This window comes from Scyliorhinus canicula, chromosome 18 (genome assembly GCF_902713615.1).
Source record: "Scyliorhinus canicula chromosome 18, sScyCan1.1, whole genome shotgun sequence".
In the NCBI taxonomy this organism is placed as follows: domain Eukaryota; kingdom Metazoa; phylum Chordata; class Chondrichthyes; order Carcharhiniformes; family Scyliorhinidae; genus Scyliorhinus; species Scyliorhinus canicula.
In genome coordinates, this window is record NC_052163.1 from 4967494 (window position 1) to 4994642 (window position 27149).

The following is a 27149-nucleotide window of genomic DNA, read 5'->3' on the forward strand; positions in this document are numbered from 1 at the left end:
CGCACTGTCAGAGGGTCAGTACTGAGGGAGCGCTGCACTGTCAGAGGGTCAGTACTGAGGGAGTGCCCCACTGTCAGAGGGTCAGTACTGAGGGAGTGCTGCACTGTCAGAGGGTCAGTACTGAGGGAGTGCTGCACTGTCAGAGGGTCAGTACTGAGGGAGTGCTGCACTGTCAGAGGGTCAGTGCTGAGGAAGTGCCGCACTGTCAGAGGGTCAGTACTGAGGGAGTGCTGCACTGTCAGAGGGTCAGTACTGAGGGAGTGCTGCACTGTCAGAGGGTCAGTACTGAGGGAGTGCTGCACTGTCAGAGGGTCAGTACTGAGGGAGTGCCGCACTGTCAGAGGGTCAGTACTGAGGGAGTGCCGCACTGTCAGAGGGTCAGTACTGAGGGAGCGCTGCACCGTCAGAGGGTCAGTACTGAGGGAGTGCTGCACCATCAGAGGGTCAGTACTGAGGGAGTGCTGCACTGTCAGGGGGTCAGTACTGAGGGAGTGCTGCAGTGTTGGAGGGTCAGTACTGAGGGAGCGCCGCACTGGCACAGGGTCAGTACTGCGGGAGTGCTGCACTGTCAGAGGGTCAGTACTGAGGGAGTGCCGCACTGTCAGAGGGTCAGTACTGAGGGAGTGCCGCACTGTCAGAGGGTCAGTACTGAGGGAGTGCCGCACTGTCAGAGGGTCAGTACTGAGGGAGTGCTGCACTGTCAGGGGGTCAGTACTGAGGGAGGGCTGCAAAGTCAGAGGGTCAGTACTGAGGGAGTGTTACACTGTCAGAGGGTCAGTACTGAGGGAGTGCTGCACTGTCAGGGGGTCAGTACTGAGGGAGTGCTGCACTGGCAGAGGGTCAGTACTGAGGGAGTGCCGCACTGTCAGAGGGTCAGTACTGAGGGAGTGCTGCACAGTCAGAGGGTCAGTACTGAGGGAGTGCCGTACTGTCAGAGGGTCAGTACTGAGTGAGTGCTGCAGTGTTGGAGGGTCAGTACTGAGGGAGTGCTGCACTGTCAGAGGGTCAGTACTGAGGGAGTGCTGCACTGTCAGAGGGTCAGTACTGAGGGAGTGCTGCACTGTCAGAGGGTCAGTACTGAGGGAGTGCTGCACTGTCAGAGGGTCAGTACTGAGGGAGTGCTGCACTGTCAGAGGGTCAGTACTGAGGGAGTGCTGCACTATTAGAGGGTCAGTACTGAGGGATGCCGCACTGTCAGAGGTCAGTACTGAGGGAGTGCCGCACTGTCAGAGGGTCAGTACTGAGGGAGTGCTGCACTGTCAGTGGGTCAGTACTGAGGGAGTGCCGCACTGTCAGAGGGTCAGTACTGAGGGAGTGCTGCACTGTCAGAGGGTCAGTACTGAGGGAGTGCTGCACTGTCAGAGGGTCAGTACTGAGGGAGTGCCCCACTGTCAGAGGGTCAGTACTGAGGGAGTGCTGCACTGTCAGAGGGTCAGTACTGAGGGAGTGCTGCACTGTCAGAGGGTCAGTACTGAGGGAGTGCTGCACTGTCAGAGGGTCAGTGCTGAGGAAGTGCCGCACTGTCAGAGGGTCAGTACTGAGGGAGTGCTGCACTGTCAGAGGGTCAGTACTGAGGGAGTGTCGCACTGTCAGAGGGTCAGTACTGAGGGAGCGCTGCACTGTCAGAGGGTCAGTACTGAGGGAGTGCCCCACTGTCAGAGGGTCAGTACTGAGGGAGTGCTGCACTGTCAGAGGGTCAGTACTGAGGGAGTGCTGCACTATCAGAGGGTCAGTACTGAGGGAGTGCTGCACTGTCAGAGGGTCAGTGCTGAGGAAGTGCCCGCACTGTCAGGGGGTCAGTACTGTGGGAGTGCTGCACTGTCAGAGGGTCAGTACTGAGGGAGTGTCGCACTGTCAGAGGGTCAGTACTGAGGGAGCGCTGCACTGTCAGAGGGTCAGTACTGAGGGAGTGCTGCACTGTCAGAGGGTCAGTACTGAGGGAGTGCTGCACTGTCAGAGGGTCAGTACTGAGGGAGTGCCGCACTGTCAGAGGGTCAGTACTGAGGGAGTGCCGCACTGTCAGAGGGTCAGTACTGAGGGAGCGCTGCACCGTCAGAGGGTCAGTACTGAGGGAGTGCTGCACCATCAGAGGGTCAGTACTGAGGGAGTGCTGCACTGTCAGGGGGTCAGTACTGAGGGAGTGCTGCAGTGTTGGAGGGTCAGTACTGAGGGAGCGCCGCACTGGCACAGGGTCAGTACTGCGGGAGTGCTGCACTGTCAGAGGGTCAGTACTGAGGGAGTGCCGCACTGTCAGAGGGTCAGTACTGAGGGAGTGCCGCACTGTCAGAGGGTCAGTACTGAGGGAGTGCCGCACTGTCAGAGGGTCAGTACTGAGGGAGTGCTGCACTGTCAGGGGGTCAGTACTGAGGGAGGGCTGCAAAGTCAGAGGGTCAGTACTGAGGGAGTGTTACACTGTCAGAGGGTCAGTACTGAGGGAGTGCTGCACTGTCAGGGGGTCAGTACTGAGGGAGTGCTGCACTGGCAGAGGGTCAGTACTGAGGGAGTGCCGCACTGTCAGAGGGTCAGTACTGAGGGAGTGCTGCACAGTCAGAGGGTCAGTACTGAGGGAGTGCCGTACTGTCAGAGGGTCAGTACTGAGTGAGTGCTGCAGTGTTGGAGGGTCAGTACTGAGGGAGTGCTGCACTGTCAGAGGGTCAGTACTGAGGGAGTGCTGCACTGTCAGAGGGTCAGTACTGAGGGAGTGCTGCACTGTCAGATGGTCAGTACTGAGGGGGTGCTGCACTGTCAGAGGGTCAGTACTGAGGGAGTGCTGCACTGTCAGAGGGTCAGTACTGAGGGAGTGCTGCACTATTAGAGGGTCAGTACTGAGGGATGCCGCACTGTCAGAGGTCAGTACTGAGGGAGTGCCGCACTGTCAGAGGGTCAGTACTGAGGGAGTGCTGCACTGTCAGTGGGTCAGTACTGAGGGAGTGCCGCACTGTCAGAGGGTCAGTACTGAGGGAGTGCTGCACTGTCAGAGGGTCAGTACTGAGGGAGTGCTGCACTGTCAGAGGGTCAGTACTGAGGGAGTGCCCCACTGTCAGAGGGTCAGTACTGAGGGAGTGCTGCACTGTCAGAGGGTCAGTACTGAGGGAGTGCTGCACTGTCAGAGGGTCAGTACTGAGGGAGTGCTGCACTGTCAGAGGGTCAGTGCTGAGGAAGTGCCGCACTGTCAGAGGGTCAGTACTGAGGGAGTGCTGCACTGTCAGAGGGTCAGTACTGAGGGAGTGTCGCACTGTCAGAGGGTCAGTACTGAGGGAGCGCTGCACTGTCAGAGGGTCAGTACTGAGGGAGTGCCCCACTGTCAGAGGGTCAGTACTGAGGGAGTGCTGCACTGTCAGAGGGTCAGTACTGAGGGAGTGCTGCACTATCAGAGGGTCAGTACTGAGGGAGTGCTGCACTGTCAGAGGGTCAGTGCTGAGGAAGTGCCGCACTGTCAGAGGGTCAGTACTGAGGGAGTGCTGCACTGTCAGAGGGTCAGTACTGAGGGAGTGTCGCACTGTCAGAGGGTCAGTACTGAGGGAGCGCTGCACTGTCAGAGGGTCAGTACTGAGGGAGTGCTGCACTGTCAGAGGGTCAGTACTGAGGGAGCTGCACTGTCAGAGGGTCAGTGCTGAGGAAGTGCCGCACTGTCAGAGGGTCAGTACTGAGGGAGTGCTGCACTGTCAGAGGGTCAGTACTGAGGGAGTGCCGCACTGTCAGAGGGTCAGTACTGAGGGAGTGCTGCACTGTCAGAGGGTCAGTACTGAGGGAGTGTCGCACTGTCAGAGGGTCAGTACTGAGGGAGTGTCGCACTGTCAGAGGGTCAGTACTGAGGGAGCGCTGCACTGTCAGAGGGTCAGTACTGAGGGAGTGCCGCACTGTCAGAGGGTCAGTACTGAGTGAGTGCTGCAGTGTTGGAGGGTCAGTACTGAGGGAGTGCTGCACTGTCAGAGGGTCAGTACTGAGGGAGTGCAGCACTGTCAGAGGGTCAGTACTGAGGGGAGTGCAGCACTGTCAGAGGGTCAGTGCTGAGGGAGTGCCGCACTGTCAGAGGGTCAGTACTGAGGAGTGCCGCACTGTCAGAGGGTCAGTACTGAGGGAGTGCCGCACTGTCAGAGGGTCAGTACTGAGGGAGTGCCGCACTGTCAGAGGGTCAGTACTGAGGGAGTGCCGCACTGTCAGAGGGTCAGTACTGAGGGAGTGCTGCACTGTCAGAGGGTCAGTACTGAGGGAGTGCCGCACTGTCAGAGGGTCAGTACTGAGGGAGTGCTGCACTGTCAGAGGGTCAGTACTGAGGGAGTGCTGCACTGTCAGAGGGTCAGTACTGAGGGAGTGCTGCACTGTCAGAGGGTCAGTACTGAGGGAGTGCTGCACTGTCAGAGGGTCAGTACTGAGGGAGTGCTGCACTGTCAGAGGGTCAGTACTGAGGGAGTGCTGCACTGTCAGAGGGTCAGTACTGAGGGAGTGCTGCACTGTCAGAGGGTCAGTACTGAGGGAGTGCTGCACTGTCAGAGGGTCAGTGCTGAGGGAGTGCCGCACTGTCAGAGGGTCAGTACTGAGGGAGTGCTGCACTGTCAGAGGGTCAGTACTGAGGGAGTGCTGCACTGTCAGAGGGTCAGTACTGAGGGAGTGCCGCACTGTCAGAGGGTCAGTACTGAGGGAGTGCCGCACTGTCAGAGGGTCAGTACTGAGGGAGTGCCGCACTGTCAGAGGGTCAGTACTGAGGGAGGGCCGCACTGTCAGAGGGTCAGTACTGAGGGAGTGCTGCACTGTCAGAGGGTCAGTAACTGCATATTAGAGCGATAGTCTCACTTTAATGTGCAGGTTCCCGATGTACCTGATTCTTCCCCTTTGCCTCAAAGACCTCAGAAGGGAGAGAGAGGAGAGAGAGTGAGAGGGAGAGAGAGAGAGGGAGAGAGAGAGGAGAGAGAGAGAGAGGGGAGAGGAGAGAGAGAGAGAGAGAGAGAGAGAGAGAGTGAGAGGGAGAGAGAGAGAGAGAGAGAGAGAGAGAGAGAAGGGAGGCCGGCCTCAAAGCTCAGGCTACCATTTAAAAATTGCCGTCCCGATCTCTCGCTACGCTGAGCAGTTCAGGCGAACAGAGCTTCCCAGTAACAAAACAGAGCTATGTCGGCCTCGGCCGCACGCTCCTCGCTGAGGCCCATTATACAACGCCAGTCGTGTTGTCTCGCCATCTGTTTCTCATCCTGCGAGGGCTGGGAAACACGTGTCAAACCCGCTCGCTATTGGACTTTGTTCCCAATTAGTTGAATCGAGGCCAGGATCTTCCTGAATCCAGACCAGAAGCTTGAGAAAGGAACAATGGGTGGGATTCTCCGCCGACGAGATTCTCCGGTTTGCCGGCAGCCCCGGGGCTTTCCTGACGGCGTGGGGCTGCCCCACAATGGGGAACCCCATTGGCTGCCCGGAGTAACGGAGAATCCCGCCGGCGGATCGAGGCTGAAATGTGGCAGGGCGGAGAATCCAGCCCCATGCTGTAAATACAGAGGGCAGGATTCTCCTGTCCCCTAGCTGCGTGTTTCTCGGCCTTGCGCTGCTCCCTGGCACCGGGAGTCTCTCTTCCCACCACTTGTCAATGGAATTTCCCATCGAAACCACCTCATGACGCTGGGAATGCCGCATCCGGCCAATGTACTGCCGACGGGAAGAGAGAGTCTCAATGACTGGAGAATTCCAGCCAATGGCTGCTGCCTTTGCCAACACAGCCACGTTGACTGCTCTGCGAAAGGTAATTAATCGTTAACATTAATTGCTGATTGCTGTGATTAAACACCATAAACATTCATGTCCTCCTATTAAATCAATATACTATAAAAAATATTGTTCTCTCTGGACTGTAGAGCCAGCACTGTAGTGTATCTGTAACTAAGTTGTGAACAGTTTATTCTGTAAGCTGGGGCCCTGTCTGACTGCTGCAGTTTCCTCACACTCCACATGCCAGACTGAGCTGACAGGCATTTTCCCTGGAGGATGTTCTTCTCTGGTAAAAGCTAATTGCTCTATGTTCCAAGTAGAGGGGTCGAGGCATCTGTCTGTGATGATAACGGAGATAACTGTCAGAGGAGCAAACAATTCTGCTCTCATCAAATTTTCTCCTTCCACCCCTCCCCAGTCACGTTTCGGAGCTGCGTTTACCACATGTGGCTGGCTGTGTGTTTCTGTCCAGCTCCCAATCAGGATCCATCGGAAAGGAGAAGGATGGAACTGACGTGTTCTCTGTGGACACGAAAACCTGACAGGCGGAATTCTCCTGCTGTTGGCAGTCTCTGTTCCCGCTGCCAGCAAAGGCGGAGAAACATGGAGCTGGGCAGCAGGGGAATCTCACCCTCTGTGCCTTTGGTCAACTAACCTAAATCCTGCTAGTCTCTGAAAAACCCTGTCACCCTCAGTCCCCCCCCCCCCCCCCCTCTCTCTCTCTCTCTCTCTCCCCCGTCTAAGTTAATTGCCACTTTCTCTCAAATAACCCCTCCTGCCTGGCCCGGAATTTCTGTGTGTCTGAAATCCCCTCTCTTCAGTCTCTCCCTCCTCCGAAGGGGGCTCTTTCAGAGGGTGGGTGCAAACTCGATGGGGCGAATGGCCTCCTTGTGCTCCGTATGAATTCTATGGTTTTATGGTTCTTTGCCCCATTGCTTTCTCTCACACCCTCCTTGTGCGGACATTGCTAATCATGGTTTTTGGAATACTTCTGGGAGTCGCGGAGTGAAAGGCCAAACTGGTTCATTTTAAACTGCAAAATGAAGCTGCTATCGCGGCAAACAAATCGAGCTTCCCAGCCCAGGAATATCGGGAACTCCCGGTCCGAGTCCGGGAGCTACATCGGGGCGGCACGCTGGCACAGAGGTTAGCACTGCTGTCTCACAGCGCCAGGGTCCCGGGTTCAAATCCGGCCTCGGGTCACTGTCTGTGCGGAGTCTGCACGTTCTCCCTGTGTCTGCGTGGGTTTCCTCCGGGTGCTCCGGTTTCCTCCCACAGACCAAAGATGTGCAGGTTAGGTGGATTGGCCATGCTAAATTGCCCCTTAGTGTCCAAAAGGTAGGTGGGGTTACTGGGTTACGGGGATAGAGTGGAGGTATGCGCTTAAGTAGGGTGCTCTTCCACAGGGCCAGTGCAGACTCGATGGGCCGAATGGCCTCCTTCTGCACTGTAAATTCCATGAAAAGGTCCCACTAATGAGCCGCAGCTGGTCGTGCCTCACCCGCTCACCACGGGAACGCGTACTCTCTGAAGCCCACAGGGAGAGTCCTTGTGAGGATTATCACGGTTCTCCACAAATCTCTACCACAAGATATGACGATGGGGCAAGTGTAGAGGCAGATTGCAAAAACTATCTCAGCCGGCATGGGGACTGAATAACATCAGCATTATTGAGCGTTATGCTCTTAGCCATCTGAGCGAATCATCCCCCGCCCCGGCCAGGCAGAGCTGAGTTAGTTTGAAGGTAGACTCAGCACTGTGTTTAATAGGGCAGCACGGTGGCGTAGTGGGTTAGCACTGCTGCCTCACGGCGCCGATGTCCCAGGTTCGATCCCGGCCCTGGGTCACTGTCCATGTGGAGTTTGCACATTCTCCCAGTGTTTGCGTGGGTTTCACCCCCACAACCCAAAGATGTGCAGGGTAGGTGGATTGGCCAAGCTGAATTATCCCTTAATTGGAAAAAATGAATTGGGTACTCTAAATTTAGAGGGAAAAAAAAGCACTGTGTTTAATGGAGGACATTTAGCAGATTCCAAATCGATTATATCAGAACAGACAAGTAGGAAAGTGCCCAAGAAAATATACATTTGACTTTTTTTGAAGTGACCTGACAGTGCCCGTGTCAGCTGTAGTACCACCTGGGTACCACTAGGCTGGCACTCAGGTAGCACTGCCAGGGTTCACAGGTGGCAACAACAGTGCCAGGACATCACCTGGCCCAAAGGGCATGCAGCTGGAGGCCTCCGATCCCCTGGGAGACCCCCTGGGAGACCCCCGATCCCCTGGGAGGCCTCCGATCCCCTGGGAGATCCCCTGGGAGACCCCCGATCCCCCGGGAGACGCCCTGAGACCCCCTCCCCTGTTTGCGGGGACCAGTGCTGAACGGCCGCTGACCTGTGGTCTCTGACACAAAGGGGATGAATCCCTCAGGTAGCGCGGGAATCTGCACATTGCAGTGGGACTAGCTGTCTCGCTCTAATATACAGAGCTGACATAAGGTGATCCTTCCCGTTGTGGGCAGCATTTACGCGGCAACGTCTGGCGAGGCGTTGCGAGCTGTGTCGATCCCGGGAGCGGGGTCTCCCAGCTTCTATTGGCCATCCCGCGCTGCGGCGGGCAGCGTTCCCGATCCCGGGAGCGGGGTCTCCCAGCTTCTATTGGCCATCCCGCGCTGCGGCGGGCAGCGTTCCCGATCCCGGGAGCAGGGTCTCCCAGCTTCTATTGGCCATCCCGCGCTGTGGCGGGCAGCGTTCCCGATCCCGGGGTCTCCCAGCTTCTATTGGCCATCCCACGCTGCGGCGGGCAGCGTTCCCGATCCCGGGAGCGGGGTCTCCCAGCTTCTATTGGCCATCCCGCGCTGCGGCGGGCAGCGTTCCCGATCCGGGAGCGGGGTCTCCCAGCTTCTATTGGCCATCCCGCGCTGCGGCGGGCAGCGTTCCCGATCCCGAGGTCTCCCAGCTTCTATTGGCCATCCCGCTCTGCGGCAGGCAGCGTTCCCGATCCCCGGAGCGGGGTCTCCCAGCTTCTATTGGCCATCCCGCGCTGCGGCGGGCAGCGTTCCCGATCCCGGGGTCTCCCAGCTTCTATTGGCCATCCCGCGCTGCGGCGGGCAGCGTTCCCGATCCCGGGAGCGGGGTCTCCCAGCTTCTATTGGCCATCCCGCGCTGTGGCGGGCAGCGTTCCCGATCCCGGGAGCGGGGTCTCCCAGCTTCTATTGGCCATCCCGCGCTGCTGCGGGCAGCGTTCCCGATCCCCGGAGCGGGGTCTCCCAGCTTCTATTGGCCATCCCGCGCTGCGGCGGGCAGCGTTCCCGATCCCGGGGTCTCCCAGCTTCTATTGGCCATCCCGCTCTGCGGCGGGCAGCGTTCCCGATCCCGGGGTTTCCCAGCTTCTATTGGCCATCCCGCTCTGCGGCGGGCAGCGTTCCCGATCCCGGGGTCTCCCAGCTTCTATTGGCCATCCCGCGCTGCGGCGGGCAGCGTTCCCGATCCCGGGAGCGGGGTCTCCCAGCTTCTATTGGCCATCCCGCACTGCGGCGGGCAGCGTTCCCGATCCCGGGGTCTCCCAGCTTCTATTGGCCATCCCGCGCTGCGGCGGGCAGCGTTCCCGATCCCGGGAGCGGGATCTCCCAGCTTCCATTAGCCATCCCGCGCTGCGACGGGCAGCGTTCCCGATCCCGGGGTCTCCCAGCTTCTATTGGCCATCCCGCGCTGCGGCGGGCAGCGTTCCCGATCCCGGGGTCTCCCAGCTTCTATTGGCCATCCCGCGCTGCGGCGGGCAGAGTTCCCGATCCCGGGAGCGGGGTCTCCCAGCTTCTATTGGCCATCCCGCGCTGCGGCGGGCAGCGTTCTCGATCCCGGGAGCGGGATCTCCCAGCTTCTATTGGCCATCCTGCGCTGCAGCGGGCAGCGTTCCCGATCCCGGGGTCTCCCAGCTTCTATTGGCCATCCCGCGCTGCAGCGGGCAGCGTTCCCGATCCCGGGATCTCCCAGCTTCTATTGGCCATCCCACGCTGCGGCGGGCAGCGTTCCCGATCCCGGGAGCGGGATCTCCCAGCTTCTATTAGCCATCCCGCGCTGCGGCGGGCAGCGTTCCCGATCCCGGGGTCTCCCAGCTTCTATTGGCCATCCCGCTCTGCGGCGGGCAGCGTTCCCGATCCCGGGGTCTCCCAGCTTCTATTGGCCATCCCGCGCTGCGGCGGGCAGCGTTCCCGATCCCGGGGTCTCCCAGCTTCTATTGGCCATCCCGCGCTGCGGCGGGCAGCTTTCCCGAACCCGGGGTCTCCCAGCTTCTATTGGCCATCCCGCGCTGCGGCGGGCAGCGTTCCCGATCCCGGGGTCTCCCAGCTTCTATTGGCCATCCCGCGCTGCGGCGGGCAGCGTTCCCGATCCCGGGAGCGGGGTCTCCCAGCTTCTATTGGCCATCCCGCGCTGCGGCGGGCAGCGTTCCCGATCCCGGGGTCTCCCAGCTTCTATTGGCCATCCCGCGCTGCGGCGGGCAGCGTTCCCGATCCCGGGGTCTCCCAGCTTCTATTGGCCATCCCGCGCTGCGGCGGGCAGCGTTCCCGATCCCGGGAGCGGGGTCTCCCAGCTTCTATTGGCCATCCCGCGCTGCGGCGGGCAGCGTTCCCGATCCCGGGAGCGGGATCTCCCAGCTTCTATTGGCCATCCTGCGCTGCAGCGGGCAGCGTTCCAGATCCCGGGGTCTCCCAGCTTCTATTGGCCATCCCGCGCTGCAGCGGGCAGCGTTCCCGATCCCGGGATCTCCCAGCTTCTATTGGCCATCCCACGCTGCGGCGGGCTGCGTTCCCGATCCCGGGAGCGGGATCTCCCAGCTTCTATTAGCCATCCCGCGCTGCGGCGGGCAGCGTTCCCGATCCCGGGGTCTCCCAGCTTCTATTGGCCATCCCGCTCTGCGGCGGGCAGCGTTCCCGATCCCGGGGTCTCCCAGCTTCTATTGGCCATCCCACTCTGCGGCGGGCAGCTTTCCCGAACCCGGGGTCTCCCAGCTTCTATTGGCTATCCCGCGCTGCGGCGGGCAGCGTTCCCGATCCCGGGAGCAGGGTCTCCCAGCTTCTATTGGCCATCCCGCGCTGCGGCGGGCAGCGTTCCCGATCCCGGGGTCTCCCAGCTTCTATTGGCCATCCCGCGCTGCGGCGGGCAGCATTCCCGATCCCGGGAGCGGGGTCTCCCAGCTTCTATTGGCCATCCCGCGCTGTGGCGGGCAGCGTTCCCGATCCCGGGAGCGGGGTCTCGCAGCTTCTATTGGCCATCCCGCGCTGCTGCGGGCAGCGTTCCCGATCCCCGGAGCGGGGTCTCCCAGCTTCTATTGGCCATCCCGCGCTGCGGCGGGCAGCGTTCCCGATCCCGGGGTCTCCCAGCTTCTATTGGCCATCCCGCTCTGCGGCGGGCAGCGTTCCCGATCCCGGGGTTTCCCAGCTTCTATTGGCCATCCCGCTCTGCGGCGGGCAGCGTTCCCGATCCCGGGGTCTCCCAGCTTCTATTGGCCATCCCGCGCTGCGGCGGGCAGCGTTCCCGATCCCGGGAGCGGGGTCTCCCAGCTTCTATTGGCCATCCCGCACTGCGGCGGGCAGCGTTCCCGATCCCGGGGTCTCCCAGCTTCTATTGGCCATCCCGCGCTGCGGCGGGCAGCGTTCCCGATCCCGGGAGCGGGATCTCCCAGCTTCTATTAGCCATCCCGCGCTGCGGCGGGCAGCGTTCCCGATCCCGGGGTCTCCCAGCTTCTATTGGCCATCCCGCGCTGCGGCGGGCAGCGTTCCCGATCCCGGGGTCTCCCAGCTTCTATTGGCCATCCCGCGCTGCGGCGGGCAGAGTTCCCGATCCCGGGAGCGGGGTTTCCCAGCTTCTATTGGCCATCCCGCGCTGCGGCGGGCAGCGTTCCCGATCCCGGGAGCGGGATCTCCCAGCTTCTATTGGCCATCCTGCGCTGCAGCGGGCAGCGTTCCCGATCCCGGGGTCTCCCAGCTTCTATTGGCCATCCCGCGCTGCAGCGGGCAGCGTTCCCGATCCCGGGATCTCCCAGCTTCTATTGGCCATCCCACGCTGCGGCGGGCAGCGTTCCCGATCCCGGGAGCGGGATCTCCCAGCTTCTATTAGCCATCCCGCGCTGCGGCGGGCAGCGTTCCCGATCCCGGGGTCTCCCAGCTTCTATTGGCCATCCCGCTCTGCGGCGGGCAGCGTTCCCGATCCCGGGGTCTCCCAGCTTCTATTGGCCATCCCGCGCTGCGGCGGGCAGCGTTCCCGATCCCGGGGTCTCCCAGCTTCTATTGGCCATCCCGCGCTGCGGCGGGCAGCTTTCCCGAACCCGGGGTCTCCCAGCTTCTATTGGCCATCCCGCGCTGCGGCGGGCAGCGTTCCCGATCCCGGGGTCTCCCAGCTTCTATTGGCCATCCCGCGCTGCGGCGGGCAGCGTTCCCGATCCCGGGGTCTCCCAGCTTCTATTGGCCATCCCGCGCTGCGGCGGGCAGCGTTCCCGATCCCGGGAGCGGGGTCTCCCAGCTTCTATTGGCCATCCCGCGCTGCGGCGGGCAGCGTTCCCGATCCCGGGGTCTCCCAGCTTCTATTGGCCATCCCGCTCTGCGGCGGGCAGCGTTCCCGATCCCGGGGTCTCCCAGCTTCTATTGGCCATCCCGCGCTGCGGCGGGCAGCGTTCCCGATCCCGGGAGCGGGGTCTCCCAGCTTCTATTGGCCATCCGCGCTGCGGCGGGCAGCGTTCCCGATCCAGGGGTCTCCCAGCTTCTATTGGCCATCCCGCGCTGCGGCGGGCAGCGTTCCCGATCCTGGGGTCTCCCAGCTTCTATTGGCCATCCCGCGCTGCGGCGGGCAGCGTTCCCGATCCCGGGAGCGGGGTCTCCCAGCTTCTATTGGCCATCCTGCGCTGTGGCGGGCAGCGTTCCCGATCCCGGGAGCGGGGTCTCCCAGCTTCTATTGGCCATCCCGCGCTGCGGCGGGCAGCGTTCCCGATCCCGGGGTCTCCCAGCTTCTATTGGCCATCCCGCGCTGTGGCGGGCAGCGTTCCCGATCCCGGGAGCGGGGTCTCCCAGCTTCTATTGGCCATCCCGCGCTGCGGCGGGCAGCGTTCCCGATCCCGGGAGCGGGATCTCCCAGCTTCTATTGGCCATCCCGCGCTGCGGCGGGCAGCGTTCCCGATCCCGGGGTCTCCCAGCTTCTATTGGCCATCCCGCGCTGCGGCGGGCAGCGTTCCCGATCCCGGGGTCTCCCAGCTTCTATTGGCCATCCCGCGCTGCGGCGGGCAGCGTTCCCGATCCCGGGAGCGGGATCTCCCAGCTTCTATTGGCCATCCCGCGCTGCGGCGGGCAGCGTTCTCGGATCGCGCTCGTCGCCAGGGTTTGATGATAGAAATGGGGTGGGAGGATGCTCATGTGGAGCCAAATGATCCGATTTTGTGTCATACATTTCACGTGAAAAAGAAAAGCTCATTTCTAATTCCTGTGTTCAGTATATTCCCCAAAGGCAGCACTAGTCAATGATGATGTGGTTCACAATCTTAATCCAGTAGCCACAGCAAAGTGGACTGCATGGCCCACCTTAGGCCCACCAGTGACAGTGTGTGGAGGGTACATGCACTGCAGTGTTGTGAACAAGCCCCTTCCCCATTGCAGTCTATGCAGCGATCCCCTGGCTCCCAGGCCTTTGACGCCCACGTTTATTTATAAACCCACACTCCAAAGCTTGACAGAGCTTCAGAAAAAAAACACAATGAGAACAAATATTGTAGAAAGTATCGCCGAGTTCCAGACAGTGTGCTGACTGCTCAGAGTGAATGTGGTGACAGTTTGCAGTGACCTGAACACTGCCCTCCGTCATTAGAAAATGTTCTGGCTGAGCTGGCAAAGGCGCTGTGTATTCGTGCCTGGTGTTTGTAACCTTGACAGAGAGAAAAAGTGACACTTGTCTAAAGTTAGCTGTTCGCTGTCAGCACAGACATCTTTAACCCTTGAGAACAGAATCCTGAACAGGAATGTTATTGCACCACGAAACAGATCACACTTAAACCGAAACTCATCAGACTTCAAGAAATCTGGGAGCAATAATACTGAGAATGCTGAAAATCTGAAAACTCAAAATGCCAGGAAAACTCAGCAGGTCTGGCAGCGTCTGCGGAGATAGAGACAGAGATAACGGTTCGAGTCCGTGTGCCGACTCGATGATCCATTTTGGGGATCATAGGGAACTCTGTGTTAGCCGAGTGGGGACAGATGATGGGAGAGTTGAAATGCACTGGAGGAATAAAGCTGAGAAGGTTAAACTGTGGAATCAGAGGATACAAATCAGCGGACGCCAGCCGGGAGAAATCTCTCACTTTGGAACGACGTCTCCAAACATCTTTGTGCTCTGCCTAAGGGGCTGAAACTGCACGGTCAACCCAACTCTGAACTCTACACCGTTAACGCTGTAATCGTCAAGGTCACCACAGCGTCTGTTTGGACACTGACAGTGTGCAAAATAAAAGTTATTTTAGTTCTGCAAGGGGCACCTGAGCACCAATCGCTTTTATTTATCCTCCATGCTCATCCCGACCCCGGGTCACTGTCCGTGTGGAGTTTGCACCTTCTCCCCGTGTCTCTGCGTGGGTCTCACTCCCACTACCCAAAGATGTGCAGGGTAGGTGAATTGGTCAAGCTAAATTGCCCCTTAATTGGAAAAATGAATTGGGTACATTAAATTTATAAAACATTATCCTCCATGCTGAATCGGATACCAAAAAAAACCCGGCAACTAGTGAAATTGGCAGTAGTGCCGACAAAAAGGAGTCTCGGTTAGCACTGGTACCATTGCTTGGCCAAGGGCAGGGGGATAGAGACAATGGCTGCTCTTTCTTACATTGAAACAGGCCATTCGGCCCAACTGCTCCATGCGGGTGTTCATGGGCCTCATCCCATCCCTCCTCTTCTAAATCTATCGGCATACTCCTCTCTCCCAATCTTAGCACAGGGCTAAATGGCTGGCTTTGAAAGCAGACCAAGGCAGGCCAGCAGCACAGTTCAATTCCCGGGCCAGCCTCCCCGAACAGGCGCTGAAATGTGGCGACTAGGGGCTTTTCACAGTAACTTCATTTGAAGCCTACTTGTGACAATAAGCAATTTTCATTTTTCATTTCACTTCATAGGGATAATCTATGTATATATCAAAAATAGGAATAAAATATTAGTGACTATTTTACATTTATGAGTTTTATCCTCCTGCATTTAATACTAATTGAATCTCGCACTTTTATAATGTAGGGGTGCGAGGGATGGAGCAGGACTATAACTGGCTTGACCATTGGATTACTTACAGTCAGCTTCAATGATGGCACGGACGGATTTGGCCAGCTCACGGGCATCGGTGGAAAGTGAGGTCGGAGTTCTGAGTCCGCTGCGACCAAGTCGGTCGAGGAGGTTCTGAGACGAAGGCGGTCCTGAAAATCTTCTGACGCCCAGCCCGCTGAAGGTGAAGAGGGAAAGGAAAGAGAGCCAGTGTTGATCTCTGTGTTGTAATTCGCCGCTCGCAACTTCCCCCCACCCCGGAAAAGAATAAACCAGTCGGGGTTTTACGGGTTTGAGAAAATGCGGCTGAGCAACACGGACTTTGAGACACATCAAAAGCAGGATACGGTGCGGGCACTGGAAATCGGAAATTAAACTTGGAGATGCTTGGAGGGTCCCAGGTTCGATTCCCGGCTGGGTCGCTGTCTGTGCGGAGTCTGCACGTTCTCCCCGTGTCTGCGTGGGTTTCCTCCGGGTGCTCCGGTTTCCTCCCCCAGTCCAAAGATGTGCAGGTTAGGTGGATTGGCCATGCTAATTTGCCCTTAGTGTCAAAAAGGTTAGGAGGGGCTATTGGGGTATGGGGATAGGGTGGAAGTGAGGGTGTAAGTGGGTCGTGCAGACTCGATGGGCCGAATGGCTTCCTTCTGCCCTGTATGTTCCATGCTGGAAGTACTCAGCAGGTCAGGCAGCGTATGTGGAGGTGAAAACAATGAACATTTCAAGTCAACGACCTTTCATCGGCACTGGACAACATTAGTTATTGAACAGTTTTAAGGAAGTCCCGAGGCAGCGGGATTGGGCCAAGGAAAGGGCAGCGGGGCTGGGCCAAGGAAAGGGCAGCGGGATTGGGCTAAGGAAAGGGCAGCGGGACTGGGCCAAGGAAAGGGCAGCGGGACTGGGCCAAGGAAAGGGCAGCGGGACTGGGCTAAGGAAAGGGCAGCGGGATTGGGCTAAGGAAAGGGCAGCGGGACTGGGCTAAGGAAAGGGCAGCGGGGCTGGGCCAAGGAAAGGGCGACCATGCGGGACTGGGCCAAGGAAAGGGCAGCGGGACTGGGCCAAGGAAAGGGCAGCGGGATTGGGCCAAGGAAAGGGCAGCGGGATTGGGCTAAGGAAAGGGCAGCGGGACTGGGCCAAGGAAAGGGCAGCGGGACTGGGCCAAGGAAAGGGCGACCATGCGGGACTGGGCCAAGGAAAGGGCAGCGGGACTGGGCCAAGGAAAGGGCAGCGGGATTGGGCCAAGGAAAGGGCAGCGGGATTGGGCTAAGGAAAGGGCAGCGGGACTGGGCCAAGGAAAGGGCAGCGGGACTGGGCCAAGGAAAGGGCAGCGGGACTGGGCTAAGGAAAGGGCAGCGGGACTGGGCTAAGGAAAGGGCAGCGGGACTGGGCTAAGGAAAGGGCAGCGGGACTGGGCCAAGGAAAGGGCAGCGGGACTGGGCTAAGGAAAGGGCAGCGGGATTGGGCTAAGGAAAGGGCAGCGGGACTGGGCCAAGGAAAGGGCAGCGGGATTGGGCTAAGGAAAGGGCAGCGGGACTGGGCCAAGGAAAGGGCAGCGGGACTGGGCCAAGGAAAGGGCAGCGGGATTGGGCCAAGGAAAGGGCAGCGGGATTGGGCCAAGGAAAGGGCAGCGGGACTGGGCCAAGGAAAGGGCAGCGGGACTGGGCTAAGGAAAGGGCAGCGGGACTGGGCCAAGGAAAGGGCAGCGGGACTGGGCTAAGGAAAGGGCAGCGGGATTGGGCTAAGGAAAGGGCAGCGGGACTGGGCCAAGGAAAGGGCAGCGGGACTGGGCTAAGGAAAGGGCAGCGGGATTGGGCCAAGGAAAGGGCAGCGGGATTGGGCTAAGGAAAGGGCAGCGGGACTGGGCCAAGGAAAGGGCAGCGGGACTGGGCCAAGGAAAGGGCAGCGGGATTGGGCCAAGGAAAGGGCAGCGGGATTGGGCTAAGGAAAGGGCAGCGGGACTGGGCCAAGGAAAGGGCAGCGGGATTGGGCCAAGGAAACGGCAGCGGGATTGGGCCAAGGAAAGGGCAGCGGGATTGGGCCAAGGAAAGGGCAGCGGGACTGGGCCAAGGAAAGGGCAGCGGGATTGGGCCAAGGAAAGGGCAGCGGGACTGGGCCAAGGAAAGGGCAGCGGGATTGGGCCAAGGAAAGGGCAGCGGGACTGGGCCAAGGAAAGGGCAGCGGGATTGGGCCAAGGAAAGGGCAGCGGGACTGGGCTAAGGAAAGGGCAGCGGGACTGGGCCAAGGAAAGGGCAGCGGGATTGGGCTAATGGGCTAAGGAAAGGGCAGCGGGACTGGGCTAAGGAAAGGGTGACGATGCGGGTCTGTGACATACTGAAGGGCAGTGGGACTGGGCTAAGGAAAGGGCAGCGGGATTGGGCCAAGGAAAGGGCAGTGGGATTGGGCCAAGGAAAGGGCAGCGGGATTGGGCCAAGGAAAGGGTGACCATGCGGGTCTGTGACATACTGAAGGGCAGCGGTGATTAAATGATAAAAGAGACGATGGTACATCGTAACAAACGGTGATTCTGCTAAACTATCGTCAAGCTGAAAACTTCAGAACTCAGAACTATATTGCTGAGATTAACAGTGAATATAGAAAGGAGAAAGACATAAAACAAATAGAGATCAGATAGTTTATATTGTGTGGATTCCTGTCATGTTCCCCCCATTATCTTGGAATAAGTGGGAACTCCAGGAAGTAGAGCACGTGTCCCCTCCAGTCCACATTTTCCCACCCATTTGCATTGATACAGCTCCTTTATTGTAGTAAAATGCCCCAAGGTGCTTCACATGAATGTAATCGAGTTAAATTTGATGCTGAGCCATGTGAAGAGATATTAGGACAGGTGACTTAAACGCTTGATTAAAAGAAGTATGTTTAAATGTACATCTTAGAGGAGGAGAGATGGAGAGGCAGAGTTTTAGGAAGGAATGCCAGTCATTTGGGCCCAGGCAGCTTAAGGCACGGCCATCAATGGTGGACATGTGCCAGGAGCCGGGAGTGGTGGAGTGCAGAGGTCTGGGAGAGTCACAATATCTAGTTCAGTGATATCGGGGAAAGATGGACTTGCCCTGGAGACAACGAGCAACAAAGAGTCACCAGGCTGCTTCCTGGGGTGAGCAGACTGCCCTATGAGGAGACAAGGTCTGGTCCCTGGAGATGAGAAGAGTGAAAGGTGACCGAATTGTAACATGGACAATTCTTAAGTCACTTGACAGGGTTGGTTCCGGAAAATCCGAGAATGAGAGGGTCACAGTCTCAGGGTAAAGGGTCGGATATTTAGGACTGAGGAGAGGAGAAATGTCTTCACTGAACGGGTTATGAAACTTGGGAATTCTCGACCTCAGAGGGAGTGCCATGCGGAGGGGGTGCCATGCAGAGGGAGTGCCATGCGGAGGGGGTGCCGCACTGCCAGGGGTGCCGCACTGCCAGGGGTGCCTCACTGCCAGGGGTGCCGCACTGCCAGGGGTGCCGCATTGCCGGGGGGCCGCACTGCCAGGGGTGCCGCACTGCCAGGGGGGCCGCACTGCCAGGGGTGCCGCACTGCCAGGGGTGCCGCATTGCCGGGGGGCCGCACTGCCAGGGGTGCCACACTGCCAGGGGTGCCGCACTGCCAGGGGGGCCGCATTGCCAGGGGGGCCGCACTGCCAGGGGTGCCGCACTGCCAGGGGTGCCGCACTGCCAGGGGTGCCGCACTGCCAGGGGTGCCGCACTGCCAGGGGGGCCGCATTGCCGGGGGGCCGCACTGCCAGGGGTGCCACACTGCCAGGGGTGCCGCACTGCCAGGGGGGCCGCACTGCCAGGGGTGCTGCACTGCCAGGGGGGCCGCACTGCCAGGGGGGCCGCATTGCCAGGGGTGCCGCACTGCCAGGGGTGCCGCACTGCCAGGGGGGCCGCATTGCCGGGGGGCCGCACTGCCAGGGGTGCCACACTGCCAGGGGGGCCGCACTGCCAGGGGGGCCGCACTGCCAGGGGTGCCTCACTGCCAGGGGGGCCGCAATGCCAGGGGTGCCTCACTGGCAGGGGGGCTGCACTGCCAGGGGGGCTGCACTGCCAGGGGTGCCGCACTGCCAGGGGTGCCGCACTGCCAGGGGGGCCGCACTGCCAGGGGTGCCGCACTGCCAGGGGTGCCTCACTGCCAGGGGGGCCGCACTGCCAGGGGGGCCGCACTGCCAGGGGTGCCTCACTGCCAGGGGGGCCGCACTGCCAGGGGTGCCTCACTGCCAGGGGGGCCGCACTGCCAGGGGGGCCGCACTGCCAGGGGGGCCGCACTGCCAGGGGGGCCGCACTGCCAGGGGTGCCGCACTGCCAGGGGTGCCGCACTGCCAGGGGGGCCGCACTGCCAGGGGGGCCGCACTGCCAGGGGTGCTGTGTTTTGGGGGTTGTGTTCCCTCTCAAATGGGCATAAAAAATATTCTGGCTACGATTTTTAAAATAACCAGGGAAAGTATCCTGCGTCCTGGGGCAATATTTATGCCTCAACAAACAATTCAAAACAGATTATCTGACCATTATCATCTTGCTGTTTGTGGAATCTTTCTGTGTCCAAATTGGCTGCCAGGTTAACCACATTACAACAGTAAATGCTCTTCCAAAATTATTCAATGTCTGTAAAGAGCTTTCAGCAAAATGCAATTCTTCTTTTTTCCATTTTCTTCTAGGTCTGGTGGCAAGCTAGGAATCAGCAAATGCTCCCAGTAACTGGACACAGATATTTATTTCATCCCTGTTAATTCCCTCCCCACTCCGATTCCTTCAGAGGAGTGTCACCATGACCTCTGTCACTAATTAATTGTGACTGTGCTAGTGCACCCGGGTGATGTGGGCTGAGCGCAGGTGATCTGCCGTTAGTTGGAGATCGGAACTGTCACCTTGGCATGGGCACCTTGGCATGGGCACCTTGGCATGACCTTTAGCATCATCTGTGCCAGGAGCCAGTACCTGAACTCTGCTCCCATACCGTGTTCCAGAACCAGAATGTTAGACAGCGCTCCAAGTGTGACATTCCAGAACAAAGACCAGAGGCAGGCGGGAGCAGCAGTTTGTCCACCCTCCAGCTGACATATGGAGCCATCCTATAAAGAAGCAGCCATGCGTGCAAGAGAGCTTGACACACACAGGCTGCCATACTGGGGTTTTCCAGCTTGAAAATATCCATTTGTGCTGTGGCTCGTTAGACATTCAATATAAAATGTTAATCTGATGGAACTCAATAAATTTTCACTCCGCAGAGTAAATGAATGATTTATAATCAGAATGATAGAACATCAGCACTTGCCTGTCTACATGCCAGAACAGAGTGACCAGCCTTTGCTCGCTAACATGGAAACTGAACCCCACATCTATCCGATGATAGTTTTCAGACAGTCTCTAAGTGACAGCTTGTAGCAGAGTAAAAAGGGAGAACTACAAGCCCCTGGAATACAAGTAAGGCCAAGAGGCAACTCAGAGGAGGAGACTTCTTATCTTACAATAGAATCCGAGAATTTACAGTGCAGAAGGAGGCCACTCGGCCCATCGAGCCTGCACCAGCCCGTGAAAAGAGCACCCCACTTAAGCCCACGCCTCCACCCTACCCCCGTAGCCCAGTAACCTCATCTAACCTTTTTGGACACTAAGGGGCAATTTATCATGGCCAGTTCAACTACCGTGCACATCTTTGGACTGTGGGAGGAAACCGGAGCACCCGGAGGAAACCCACGCAGACACGGGGAGAACGTGCAGACTCCGCACAGACAGCGACCCAAGCCGGGAATCGAACCTGGGACCCCGGAGCTGTGAAGCAACTGTGCTACCCACTGTGCTACCGTGCTGACCTAATAGTTGATTTGATTGTGTTAATCTTCAGCTTTGTCAGTTAAAACAAATTCGGATTCCCAGGTGAAAAAAGTAGATCATTTAGCATGCTGTCATAGTAAACAATTCAATTGGAGGAACCACAACAGTTTAAATTGGACACTAATTAACAAGATGTTCGAGATTTCCCAACAGGATGCATCCGATTTTGTGTATTATCATTCTCCCCAATTTTCTAACTTTCCTTTCCAGGGTTTGTTGCAGGCGTGTCAGACACCATGCCCACATAGTCATTCTTCATGTGTGAGTTTACCAGTGAGTGTATGGACACTATGCAACCACAGGGGTCATCAGACAGAATGGACAGTTCTTAGATGGTATCCAGGAGCAGGGATCCCAACCTAACCTTCTCTTCCTATCGCAGGGATATTGAGGTTAAATGTGTTAATCCGACCCAGCACAAACCCGTGCTGGGACCTGGTGGATCTGGTCTGAAGGGCTCCGTTAATGTACTGCTTTAACCACTGAACCATGGAGGAACTCACTCGATACAAGAAGCAGGGAGCAGGTTACTGGGTATTACGCGTGGAATTAGATGTTCAAGGTTTTGGGGAGAGGAAATGTAATAACCCTGACAAGCCCCACTGGGATGGCCTAATCGATGTCCCTGTGGGACTAGTGAAATACCAGCTTCCCCTTGGTTGTCCTTGAACACGGAAGGGTCAGCAGTTCAGGACATCGCCACAACCGGAGCCACGACCCCGGCAGTAACCCTCCCCCACCCGTCATTCGTCGTGGAAAAGGCAATCATCGAGTCACTATCCCCCCCCCCCCCCCCCTCCCCCCACCGAGCTGGCCCCACCGATGGCAGAGGCACAGCCATGCACAAAGTGGCAAAGAGGTCCCCTCAGAGCTGGCCACTGGAGGGGAACGTTGGGATTTGCGGGGGGTGGGGGGTAATGAACCTCACCAGGCCCCCAGGGATCCATCATCCTGTGGTATACGGGCTTCCCCGCTAGTGGGCGGAGCCCCGTCCCGCTGGGGCTCATTACCAGACTTTGTAAAAGCCGGCCTGGCCAGGGACCAGCATTCTGGTAGTCCCGACGGGGGCTGATTGTTTGTACGCCGCCATAGAGGCCGCTTTCTATGTCTACAATAAATTCACATTTAATCACCTACAAAACTCCTGGGTCTTCATAAAATCCAACAAATCAAGGGGTGTACATGAAACAAGCTTGCATTTGTATAACCTCAGGATGTCCCAAAAAGTGCTTCAACATCAATAAAGTCGTTTGGAAGTGTAGCTGTTGTAATGTGGGACAGGTGGCAGCCAATTTGCATATAGCAAGTTCCCATAGACGGCAACGTGACAACGACCAGATTATCTGCTTCAGTGATATTGAGGGATAAATATCGATGAGGACTCCATCCTCTCCTGCTCTTCTCCCAGTGTCGTGGGTTCTTTCTCAATCATCTGAGAGGCAGACAGGGCCTTGATTTATTGCTGCAATTGGCAGATGTCACCTCCGACTGTGCAGCATTCCCTCAGTCCTGTACTGGAATGTCAGGCTGGAGAATTTGCTCAAGTCTGTGGACAGCAACTTGGAGCCAGAATCTTCTTCTACAGGGGGGAGAGTGCTACCCGCTGATCCACAACTGACACAGAGTCACATCAAATACACAGTCCGTTACCCACGGAAAGCTTTTTTCGTTTAAACGTAAAATAAAAAACCTTGAAGCACTTTAGTTTCTGAGTACATCATGTGTCATGTTATTTTTGTCTGCAATTATTAAATTGGATTTTCACTGCGTGATATTAGTAACAGGCACATTAATGAGTTTGTGGGAGATTTCTTTGGCTGCGATTTTGATGGAAGCGCTAATGCAAACTGAACCATTTCAGCCCACGTCGCTCTCATTTCCTTCCAGGCAAATCCTCAAAGTGACAGCCTGTGCCAACAAGGGAAGGGACTGGAAGCTAGGATGTACACAGCGTAACAGAACCCTGCCCATGTCTCCTTCCTAATTGCCTAGGTCTGGATTTTCACTCCCCCCACTCCCTCCTCCTGCAGACTTTGATGATCAAAGTGCTGGCCATATTCCTGCTTCAATACGTGGTTACTGTTGGTCATATCATTGTGTTTACATACCTGACATTGGTTAGAGCAGCTGGAGACTCAGTGAGAACCTCATGCACCACCTGGAAATAAATACAGAAACATATGTTGTGATCAGCATTAGGGTGGAACTACATCAGATTGGAAGAGTACAATGTCACATTGAGTTAGACAGAATTCACAGCAGTGAAATATTCAGCCCGACTAATTGCTATTGGTGCTCATTGTGCCTGTACGGCAGAGCCTGTCCCCCTCCCGCACCTTACTCCACCTCATTAACATATCCTTCCTTCCAACCATTGAGTGGATTCTGCAACGAGGGGGCCATTCGGCCCATCTTTCCCATTCTGGCTCAGGCCCGCATCCTTTCCCCTGTAGTCCTGCACCTTCCTTTTCTCTTTGGTGCTGATCCAATTCCCTTTTGAAAGCCACAATTAAATTAGGCTCCACCACACCAAGGAGGAGCCAGGGAGGGACACCGGTGTGGGTGGGGGCAGTGAAGAGTTGGGGGTGAGGGTGCTTTGAAGGGGCAGGCAAGGGAGGGACCAATGTGCCAGACGGCAGCCAGTGAAATGCCAAGAAGAGGCCAGTGAAGGGGCAGGATGTAGTCAACATAGGCCCAGGCACGGAGCAGTGAAGAGCCAGGAAGCATTCAGTGATGGGTTAGTAAGGGGCCTGTGAATGGCAAAGGAGGGGACATGTTTGAGAAAGTCGGAAAAAATTACATTATTCAAAATGACCTCAACGATGAATAAGATATGTGAAAATGCACAGACATATTGGGCAGACGCACTGTACTTTGGCTGGCATATTCCTTGGTCTTCAAATAAGGACATCACATTATCTGCCCAGAACAATATCACTGGGCCTGCATATTAGGATATTCCTGCTCCGTGTACAAGGATACTCCCGATCGGGGTGGCACGGTGGCGCAGTGGTTAGCACTGCTGCATCACGCGCCGAGGACCCGGGGTCGATCCCGGGTCACTGTCCATGTGGGGTTTGCACATCCGCCCCGTGTCTAGGGAAGCACGGTGGCGCAGTGGTTAGCGCTGCTGCCTCACGCCGCCGAGGTCCCAGGTTCGATCCTGGCTCTGGGTCACTGTCCGTGTGGAGTTTGCACATTCTCCCCGTGTTTGCGTGGGTTTCACCCCCACAGCCCAAAGATGTGCCGGCCAGGTGGATTGGCCACGCTAAATTGCCCCTTCATTAAAAAAAATGAATTGGGTACACTAAATTTATAAAAAAAAGAGGATACTCCTGGTTTGTGTATAAGGAGCCGGATTCTCCAATTGAGAGACTAAGGCCGCGATTGGCCAGCTGCGTTGCGCCTGACATGGCCGAGGCCGTTTAACCTCGTGCAAGGCCTCTTGCAAAATTCATGAGGCGTCGCAATCTGGATCTCACCCTTACTGTGCGCGATCCACATCACCATAGTCAAGTGGGCCAATCGGCTCATTTACATATGTCGGCGCTGGATCCTCCTGGCATCCGGTGCTCACCTGCTTCGTCTGGGAGACCTTGCCAGGTTTCCACAAACGTGGACCAGGCGTAATATATAAACAGACAGGAAAAGTTTTTACAAATATATAGAACAAAAAAGAGTGGCTAAGGTAAATATTGGTCCTTTAGAGGATGAGAAGGGAGTTTTAATAATGGGAAATGAGGAAATGGCTGAGGAACTGAACAGGTGTTTTGGGTCGGTCTTCACAGTGGAAGACACAAATAACATGCCAGTGACTGATAGAAATGAGGCTATGACAGGTGAGGACCTTGAGAGGATTGTTATCACTAAGGAGGTACTGATGGGCAAGCTAATGGGGCTAAAGGTAGACAAGTCTCCTGGCCCTGATGGAATGCATCCCAGAGTGCTAAAAGAGATGGCTAGGGAAATTGCAGATGCACTAGTGATGATTTACCAAAATTCACTAGACTCTGGGGTGGTCCCGGTGGATTGGAAATTAGCAAACGTGACACCACTGTTTAAAAAAGGAGGAAGGCAGAGAACAGGAAATTATAGGCCAGTGAGCTTAACTTCGGTAGTAGGGAAGATGCTGGAATCTATCATCAAGGAAGAAATAGCGAGGCACCTGGATAGAAATTGTCCCATTGGGCAGACGCAGCATGGGTTCATAAAGGGCAGGTCGTGCCTAACTAATTTAGTGGAATTTTTTGAGGACATTACCAGTGCAGTAGATAACGGGGAGCCAATGGATGTGGTATATCTGGATTTCCAGAAAGCCTTTGACAAGGTGCCACACAAAAGGTTGCTGCATAAGATAAAGATGCATGGCATTAAGGGTAATGTAGTAGCATGGATAGAGGATTGGTTAATTAATAGAAAGCAAAGAGTGGGGATTAATGGGTGTTTCTCTGGTTGGCAATCAGTAGCTAGTGGTGTCCCTCAGGGATCCGTGTTGGGCCCACAATTGTTCACAATTTACATAGATGATTTGGAGTTGGGGACCAAGAGCAATGTGTCCAAGTTTGCAGATGACACTAAGATGAGTGGTAAAGCGAAAAGTGCAGAGGATACTGGAAGTCTGCAGAGGGATTTGGATAGGTTAAGTGAATGGGCTAGGGTCTGGCAGATGGAATACAATGTTGACAAATGTGAGATTATCCATTTTGGTAGGAATAACAGCAAACGGAATTATTATTTAAATGATAAAATATTAAAGCATGCTGCTGTGCAGAGAGACCTGGGTGTGATAGTGCATGAGTCACAGAAAGTTGGTTTACAGGTGCAACAGGTGATTAAGAAAGCAAATGGAATTTTGTCCTTCATTGCTAGAGGGATGGAGTTTAAGACTAGGGCGGTTATGTTGCAATTGTATAAGGTGTTAGTGAGGCCACACCTGGAGTATTGTGTTCAGTTTTGGTCTCCTTACTTGAGAAAGGATGTACTGGCACTGGAGGGTGTGCAGAGGAGATTCACTAGGTTAATCCCAGAGCTGAAGGGGTTGGATTATGAGGAGAGGTTGAGTAGACTGGGACTGTACTCGTTGGAATTTAGAAGGATGAGGGGGGATCTTATTGAAACATTTAAAATTATGAAGGGAATAGATAGGATAGATGCGGGCAGGTTGTTTCCACTGGCGGGTGACAGCAGAACTAGGCGGCATAGCCTCAAAATAAGGGGAAGTAGATTTAGGACTGAGTTTAGGAGGAACTTCTTCACCCAAAGGGTTGTGAATCTATGGAATTCCTTGCCCAGTGAAGCAGTTGAGGCTCCTTCATTACATGTTTTTAAGGTAAAGATAGATAGTTTTTTGAAGAATAAAGGGATTAAGGGTCATGGTGTTCGGGCCGGAAAGTGGAGCTGAGTCCACAAAAGATCAGCCATGATCTCATTGAATGGCGGAGCAGGCTCGAGGGGCCAGATGGCCGACTCCTGCTCCTAGTTCTTATGTTCTTATGTAACGGCACCTGGGGGTGTGGTCCAGAGCCTCCCGGCGGTCGGGGACAGGGCAGGGTGGAACACTGGCACTCTTGCTGGTACTCGGGCACTGCCGCCTGGGCCCTCTGCCACCTGGGCATGCTGCCGCCTGGGCCCTCTGCCGCCTGGGCACGCTGCCGCCTGGGCACGCTGCCGCCTGGGCATGCTGCCGCCTGGGCACGCTGCCACCTGGGCACGCTGCCGCCTGGGCACGCTGCCGCCTGGGCACACTGCCGCCTGGGCACGCTGCCACCTGGGCACGCTGCCGCCTGGGCACGCTGCCACCTGGGCACGCTCCGCCTGGGCCCTCTGCCGCCTGGGCCCTCTGCCACCTGGGCACGCTGCCGCCTGGGCCCTCTGCCGCCTGGGCACGCTGCCGCCTGGGCCCTCTGCCGCCTGGGCCCTCTGCCACCTGGGCACGCTGCCGCCTGGGCCCTCTGCCGCCTGGGCCCTCTGCCGCCTGGGCCCTCTGCCGCCTGGGCCCTCTGCCACCTGGGCACGCTGCCGCCTGGGCACGCTGCCGCCTGGGCACGCTGCCGCCTGGGCACGCTGCCGCCTGGGCCCTCTGCCGCCTGGGCCCTCTGCCGCCTGGGCACGCTGCCACCTGGGCCCTCTGCCGCCTGGGCACGCTGCCGCCTGGGCCCTCTGCCGCCTGGGCACGCTGCCACCTGGGCACGCTGCCGCCTGGGCCCTCTGCCGCCTGGGCCCTCTGCCGCCTGGGCCCTCTGCCGCCTGGGCCCTCTGCCGCCTGGGCACGCTGCCACCTGGGCCCTCTGCCGCCTGGGCCCTCTGCCGCCTGGGCCCTCTGCCGCCTGGG

At 57.3% G+C, this 27149-nt stretch overlaps 1 protein-coding gene across 5 annotated transcripts in view; it reads right to left on the bottom strand.

The window, feature by feature from the left end:
• Positions 1-27149, bottom strand: part of stxbp4 (syntaxin binding protein 4) — a 260949-nt gene that overhangs the window by 57095 nt on the left and 176705 nt on the right. For all 5 annotated transcript variants that reach the window (XM_038777465.1, XM_038777464.1, XM_038777467.1 and 2 more), the window contains 2 exons: positions 22927-22976; positions 15013-15161 (listed from right to left, as the gene is read on the bottom strand). In XM_038777465.1, coding sequence (XP_038633393.1) covers positions 15013-15161; positions 22927-22976 — 199 coding nt within the window. The remainder of the gene's footprint in view (positions 1-15012; positions 15162-22926; positions 22977-27149) is intronic.